At 35.3% G+C, this 8,284-nt stretch overlaps 1 protein-coding gene across 1 annotated transcript; it reads left to right on the forward strand.

Moving 5' to 3' along the window:
* Positions 1-6,585: 6,585 nt before the first annotated feature.
* LOC141523847 (large ribosomal subunit protein uL6-like) lies at positions 6,586-7,141 on the forward strand. Its single transcript, XM_074237374.1, has one exon. The coding sequence runs from the start codon at positions 6,596-6,598 to the stop codon at positions 7,139-7,141; it is 546 nt and encodes a 181-aa protein (XP_074093475.1). The 5' UTR covers positions 6,586-6,595.
* The last annotated feature ends 1,143 nt before the right edge of the window (positions 7,142-8,284 follow it).

The following is an 8,284-nucleotide window of genomic DNA, read 5'->3' on the forward strand; positions in this document are numbered from 1 at the left end:
GTTAGTATGAGGCATGTATTAATAAGCAATCTATATTAAATAACTTTATATGCATATATTTATTAAACAAAGTAAATTTATGTATAAATTTATAATATATATATATATATTTACATGTCAAGTTATTAATGGGGCCATAAAGAACTGAGAAAATGCAATTGTGAAATTACTCAGTACTTTCAAGGAGCACAAACTACTCCCTTTTATAATAATGAACTAAAAGCACATCTTTTCAGCATCAGGATTTCTGAGGGGAAAAGAGATACAATTGGAGGCAGATCAAAGGAATTTAAAAATTGAGATCTCCAAAACATACTATCTTCCACTTAATTTTTTGTGGGGTGGTTTTGGCTGTGTTTTCTTTCACAACATTACTAATAGGGTAGAATGTTTTGCAAAATTGCACTTGTAGCACCTTTATAAAGTTGCTGTCTCAATGAGTGAGGCAAGGGAGGGAGGGAGGAAGAGAATTTGGAACTCAAAATTTTTTAAAAGAAATATTAAAAATTATTTTACATGGAATTTGGGAAAATGAAATATGAAAAGAATTGAAAAATAGAATTGTTCAAAAAAATAAATCCACTGAAGAAGACAACTCCTTTAGAAGTAGAACTGACCAACTGCCAAAGGAGATAAAAAACTAAGTGAAGAAAATAATTCCTTAAAAATTAGAATTGGACAAGTGGAAACTAAGGAATGAAACATCAAGAATCAGTAAAATAAAATAAAAGGAATGAAAAATAGAAGTAAATATAAAATTCTTCATGGGGAAAATCACCTGAGCTGGAAAATAGATCCAGAAGAGATAATTTAAGAATTATTAGAATACCTGAAAGTCATGATTTTATTTATTTATTTTTTCTAGGGTTTTGCAAGGCAAATGGGGTTAAGTGGCTTGCCCAAGGCCACACAGCTAGGTAATTATTATGTGTCTGAGACCAGATTTGAACCCAGGTACTCCTGACTCCAGGGCTGGTGCTTTATCTGCTGCGCCACCTAGCCACTCCAAAAGTCATGATTTTTAAAAAAAGAGTTTGAAAAATATATTTTTAGAAATTATCTGGTCAGAGCCAAGATGGTAGCATGAAGGCAGGAATTCCCAGAAACTCATTCTCCAAAAAAATTCCAAAAGGCATAAAAATGACTCTAGCCAAAATTTAGAGGGGAAGAACCCACAGAAAGACTGTGTAACAAAATTTCCCAGTCTAAGACAACTTAGAAATTTTGAGGGAAAGGTCTCTTTCATCAGGACTGGGGATTAGGAAGAACCCCAACACAGCCACCTGGAACAAACTAGCTTAACCCTTCCAGCAACAGCCCTGGGTCCCTGGAGACACTTAGGTCCATGGAGGGGGCAGTTTTAAGACCTCTTGGCTCAGGGATCACTGGGGACAGCTTAAAGGGGTGGCAAGAGAACTCTGACACCACCAGAGTAAACATGGAGTGGAGTGCCAGCCTCAGAGCAGCCCTGCACTAAGAATCTGCAGAAGGATTCTATGAAGCCACCCAGCACTTCCAGAGCTCTTAGTAAGGAGATCAGAGGAAATGACAGAGGTCTCTGTGTTCTCCCTGGGGAAGGTCCCTACTGTATGCCAACACTCAGATTCAGGTTGCAATTTGGGCCCCCATACTACCAAAGCTGAGCAAGGTCATTCCTCACAGCTCCAGGGCAGAGGGGAGGGCCAGTTGTCATCCACATACACACCTGCACAGGCAAGAGAGCAGTCAAAGTCTCTCATAAGACCTTGGAGGAATTCAGATCCCTGTAGGGTGACCCAAAGCCCACCCCCCAAAAAGCCGTGGAATTGTGGTAAATCAGTCATAGACTGAGGAAATGAGAAAACAACAGAAAAAGAAGAATCTGACCATAGAAAATTATTTTGGATCCATAGAGAATCAAAATATACCCTCAGAAGATGAAAAAGTAGAAACCTCTATATCCAAAGCCTCTATGAGAAATAGAAAATGGACTCAGGCAATAGAAGAGCTCAAAAAAGACTTTGAAAAGCAATTAAGGGAGGCAGAGGAAAAATTGAGAGGAGAAATGAGAGCAATGCAGAAAAATCATGAAAACCAAGTCATCAGCTTGGTGAAAGAAATACAAAAATTACTGAAGAAAATAATATGCTGGAAATCATTTAGAATAATAAATAGAATAAAATAGAATAAAAAATAGAAAAAGCAACCCAAAAGGCAAATTAGGAGAAGAATGTCTTAAAGAGCAGAATTGAGGGGTGGCTAGGTGGCACATCAGATAAAGCACCAGCCCTGGAGTCAGGAGTACCTGGATTCAAATCCTGTCTCAGACATTTAATAATTACCTATCTGTGTGGCCTTGGGCAAGCCACTTAACCCCATTTGCCTTGCAAAAACCTAAAAAAAAAGCAGAATTGAAAGAATTGGAAGTTAGAAAAGGAGATTAAAAATCTCTCTGAAGAAAATAACTCCTTCAATTGTAGAATGGAACTAAAGGAAGCTGATGACTTTGCAAGAAATGAGGAAGCAATAAAACAATAATAAAAGAACCAAAAGTTAGAAAACAATGTGAAATACCTCATTGGAAAAAAACTACTGACATTGAAAACAGATCCAGGACAGGTAATTTAAAACTATTGGGCTACCTGAAAGTCACGACCAGGCAAAGATCCTAGACTTCATTTTTCAAGAAATAACACAGCAAAATTGCCCTGAGATCTTAGAAGCAAAGGGTGAAATAGAAATTGAGGCAATCTACCGATCACCTCCTGAAAAAGATCTCAAAAGAAAAACTCCCAGGAATATTATAACCAAATTTCAAAACTCCCAAGTCAAAGAGAAAATACTAAAAGTTTCCAGAAGCAAATAATTCAACTACCATGGTTCTCCAGTCAGTATTACACAAGATTTGACAACATCTCTATTAAAGGCTTGTAGGACTTGGAATATGATATTCCAGAAGTCAAAAGAACTTGGATTACAACCAAGAATCAACTAATCAGCAAAAATGAGCATCCTCTTTCAGGGGAAAAGATGAACTTTCAATGAAACAGGGGACTTTCAAACTTTCCTATTGAAACAACCAGACATGAACAGAAAGTTTGATCTCCAAGTACAGGTCTCAGGTGAAGCATAGAAGGGGTGAACAGGAAAGACTAATTATGAGGAACTTAATGGCATTTAACTTTGTATTCCTGTATGGGAAGAAGATATTGATAACTCATATGAACCTTCTCATTTATAAGAGCAGTTTGAAGGAGCATATATAGACAAGGTATGGGGGGAGTTGAATATAATGATATAATATGGTATAACAATGGAATCAATGGGTTATATATGAAAGAACTGGGAGGAAGGTAAAGGAGAGGAAGAAGGGGCTAAGATATTTCACATTAAAAGAGTCAAGAAAATCTTTTACAATGGAGTGGAATGGGGAATGCAAGGGGAGATGAATGAGCCTTCATTCTCATCAGAGATGGCTGAGAGAGGAAATACTATATACACTTAATAGGGCATAAAAATCTATTTTACCCTAGCAAAAAAAATGAGAGGAAAGGCATGTAATAAGTGGGAATGGGGGGTGTAGGTGATAGAAGAGAGGGAAGATTGTGGGAAAGTACAACACACTTCTGAGCAGCGACAGAGTGAAAGGCGAAAGAGAATAGAATAAATAAGAGTGGGGAGGAATAGAATGGAGGGAAATACATCTAGCTAGCACCTGGGGGAAAAATATTGAAGCAACTTATCTGGTGGACTTATGATAAAGAAGGCAACTCATCCCAGAGATAGAGCTGTTGGAATCTAAACACAGACTGAAGTACACTTTTTTCCTTCTCTCACTATTCTTGAGGTTTCATTATCTTTTGGGGGAGAGGGGGATTTATGTTTACTCTCACAAGATTACTGTAATAATATAAAATATATAAATCAAATTGTCACTCAAAAATAAAGAAAGAAAGAATCTCAAAAAAAGAAAATATTAAAGAAAAATTCCCCAATTCCTGATAAAATAGTCACTGAAAGAATCAACCAATTATTTCTTGAAAGGGATGCCAAAATGAAAACTTTAAGAAATATTGTAGCCAAATTCCAAAACTATCAGATCATGGAAAAATATTGCAAACAATCAGAAAGAAACAATCCAAATACCAAGGATTCAGGATTACATAAGACTTACCTACTTCAACATTACAATATCATAAGGATGGAATATATTATTAACATTCAGAAAGGAAAAGGACCTTGACTGCAACCAAGAATTAACTATACAGGAAAATTGACATAGTCTTTCCCCTCTTCCAGGGAAAAAAGGAACTTTAAATGAAATGGGGGATTTACATCTTTCCTCATGAAAAGTGCAGAACTGAGAAATCATTATTGATTAGAGAAATGCAAATTAAAACAGCTCTGAGATACTACCTCACACCTACCAGATTGGTTAATATGACAGAAAATGAAAATGATAAATGTTGGAGGGGATATGGGAAAACTGGAGTACTAATCCATTGTTGGTGGACTTGTGAACTGTTCCAACTTCTCTAGAAAGCAATTTGGAATTTCATTCAAAAGACTAAAATCTCTGCATACCATTTGAATCAGCAATAGTGCCTCTAGATCTGTATCATAAAGAGATAATTAAAAATGGATATTAATCCACATGTACAAAAGGTATTTAAACCACTTTTTTGTGGTGGCAAAAAATTGGGAAATAAGGAGATGTCTATGTATTGGGGAATGGCTGAACAAATTTTGTTATATAAATGCAATGGAATACTATTATTCTATAAGAAATGATCAACAATCTTCCTTCCCCATTCCCTTTAATTAAACATGCATTTATTATCAACTGTATGCAAAGCATTATGCTAATCACTAAGAATAGGAACTTTTTTTTAGGTTTTTGCAAGGCAAATGGGTTTAAGTGGCTTGCCCAAGTCCAACACAGCTAGGTAATTATTGAGTGTCCGAGACCGAATTTGAACCTAGGTACGCCTGACTCCAGGGCCAGTGCTTTATCCACTGTGCCACCTAACCACCCCAGAAACATTTTTAAAAGCAAAATAAGTTTATGATGAGCTTTCCAGAAGTGCATTTAGCTAAGATAAGATTGAAATTTTCACAAGATCTGATTTATAGCAACAAATTTGCATGACTCCAGAGACAGCTGGTAACCTGTCAATAATAATCAAATTTTTGACATCTGCTTAGCAGTATTATTAGTTTCAGTGAGTCTGATGTGCTACACAATTGAGATAGTTCCCATTCTACTAGTCACAGGAGAGCAACTAGAGTAATTTCTTGTAAATTCTATGGGAAAAGATGATATAACACCAAAAATGTTTGGGGAGAAGAGGAAAAGAAGGAACTAACAGGTTGGTTTGTCAGGATTAGGGGATGAAATAATAAAGTCAATCACATAAGAAAAGGAAGACTAATAGCCACTTTCCAGACATTTTAAGGCAATTCAATTTGTTCTGAAACCTAAGATCTACAAAAGAATAATATATAAGGATATAAAAGTAGAATTTGGATGGATTGTGGTGCACTTTAAATGCCAAACTGAGGAATTTCTTTGTGTGGGAGGGGGGTGAGGCATAAAATCATTTGCCCATCTCTATTATTATGGTATCTCAAATATTATTCATATTTGTAAAATTAGATTAGCAGACAGTTCAACAATTTCAATGATAACTAAGGTGTAATTATCTAGATATTATTGTTGCTATTCACTCATTTCAATCTAACACTTTGTAACTTCATTTGAGTCTTTTTTCACAAACATACTAGAGTGATTTCCTGTTTCCTAATGTAGTTCATTCTACAAATGAGAAACTGAGGCAAACTCTATGTGTTAACAAGAATTGAGTGATGTGCTTTAGATAAATCTCTAAAGTGGATTGATTCTCCTCTCTCCAAGTCCATGCTCTATACCCTATGAAAACTAGCTATTTCAAAGTATCATTGTAAGTTTATAAAAAATTCATTATTGAATTTTGACATGCTCAACTTGTGGATTGTATTCAAACACATATGGATTACATGAACATATATGTGGTGTGCATTATTATATTGATTCTATTAATTCAAAATGCTGCCTTAAAGGATGTCCTCGAAAAATAAAATACCAAAAATGCATATTTCTTGAAACAAATATATTAAATTGTATTTAATGACTTTCAGATAATTAATATCAAATGAGGTATTCAAAAGGGAAATAGATTGTTCATCAAAATTATTTCCAATATTCTGGTTGAAATCTAGTATAGAAACCAATTTGCAAATTTCCCTCCAAATGAGGAGATCATTCAAATATTACTAAGACAAGAAGAACTTATATGGATTGATTTATCACAAATAGTCCACAATGATGGGAAGGGGAGGGAATGGATAATTTTTATTTCATGCCTATTATGTACCAGGATCATGTGATAGACTCTCAAATATTATCTCATTTGATTCATCATTACTCAAAAGAAATTTTTTTAACTGTCAGTAAAAGAAACAAATAGATGACTTTTGTGTTATAGGTCCAACAAGATACAAAATTAAAGATTTCTGCAGCTTCCATTAACATTTTAAAAAGAAGTAGAATATGCTTTTTGGCCCATTAACGATCAGGATGAAGACCATTTTAAGCAACCAGACTGTGGACATTCCAGAAAATGCTGACATTTCTCTGAAGGGTCGGACAGTTATTGTGAAGGGGCCCAGAGGAATCCTCCACAGGGATTTCAATCATATCAATGTGGAACTCAGTCTCCTTGGAAAGAAGAAAAAAAGGCTCCAGGTGGACAAGTGGTGGGAAAATCAAAAAGAACTTGCAACTGTACGCACAATCTGTAGTCATGTGCAGAACATGATCAAAGGTGTTACTCTGGGTTTTCGTTACAAGATGAGGTCTGTGTATGCTCACTTCCCCATCAATGTTGTTATTCAAGAGAATGGCTCACTTGTTGAAATCAGAAATTTCTTGGGTGAAAAATATATCCAAAGAGTGAGTATGAGACCAGGTGTGGCTTGTGCAGTTTCTCAAGCCCAGAAAGATGAGTTGATTCTTGAAGGAAATGATATTGAACTTGTATCAAACTCAGCTGCCCTGATCCAACAGGCCACTACAGTCAAAAACAAAGATATCAGAAAATTTTTGGATGGTATCTGTTTCTGAGAAAGGCACAGTGTAACAAGCTGATGAATAAGTTGGAAAAGATGCTAAAGGCTGTGTCCTGAGGAATCAATACTTATTCAGATGTCAAAATAAAAATACTTTTTTGTCATTTGAGGATTTTTCTTGAATTTTTTCCCACTAATCCATTGCCACCCCAAGAGTTTTTTTTTATTATTATTATATTTAACTGGACCAGTGGTGGGAAGAATTAATAGGTGACACTAGATTCTTGAAAGCAAAGCTCCAGAGGATCCTTGAAATATGAAAGTTCCTAAGACAACCTTCTGTTTCTGATTGTAGTGGAAAGGTAGTAAGTACTCTGATAACAAAATTAATACAAAGAGTGACAGAGAACACTGCAGTTTGAGATGTAGGATTGGCTTTCGGTGATCCTCATGTGTAACAAGAGGAGGTTTCCAGATTGTTCTTAGTTTGAGATGTTCTTATTTGTACTCATTCTTTGTAATAAAATCTGAGATCCTTCACCTATTTGGTAAAGTGAAGTATAAGGTGGAACCACACATAGCCTGCTAGAAATAAAATTATGCATAAATCCAAATAAGCAGAAATCTACAATTGAAGGGATAATTTGGGGGAACATAGCATTCTATTGTAAAGGTATAGACTGAAAAGATAAAATATCTGAGATTGCTGGGGAGAGGGGATTGGGAGTGAGATGGTTTTCAGAATGCAGAGATGAACAAGTAAAATGAAATTTTCTGATACCAAAAAAAAAGAAGTAGAATAAACACCAATCCTAAAAGAGAAATTACATGCTAAAAACAGAGCAATTAAAGTTTTTTGAAATGTTGAGCTTTATTTTTTCCATATGCATATGTATATTTTTAAATTATAGAATTTCCTTTCACCCTTCCCATCCCCCTCCCTCAGTGGATAACAATCAAGTTAACATTGCACATAAAATATTTTTGATAAACATGTTTATTTACAAATTAGTCATTTTCAATATGAGGAATTGGTATTACAGTAAAGAGATACATAAGAGAATTATGCATCCATTGGATTCTGAAGGATTTTTTGTTGTTTTCTTTGGTTTTGCTTTTCTTCCTCTGGATGAGGATAGCATTGCCATTGCCAATCTAATACAGTTGCCCGAGCTCTCTGAACTGCTTAGAGGAATTG

The sequence above is a fragment of the Macrotis lagotis genome, chromosome 1 (genome assembly GCF_037893015.1).
Source record: "Macrotis lagotis isolate mMagLag1 chromosome 1, bilby.v1.9.chrom.fasta, whole genome shotgun sequence".
NCBI classification, from domain to species: domain Eukaryota; kingdom Metazoa; phylum Chordata; class Mammalia; order Peramelemorphia; family Peramelidae; genus Macrotis; species Macrotis lagotis.

Bases quoted from the DNA above. Each gene is read 5' to 3' on its own strand.
- LOC141523847 (XM_074237374.1), top strand. From the start codon at position 6,596: ATGAAGACCATTTTAAGCAACCAGACTGTGGACATTCCAGAAAATGCT.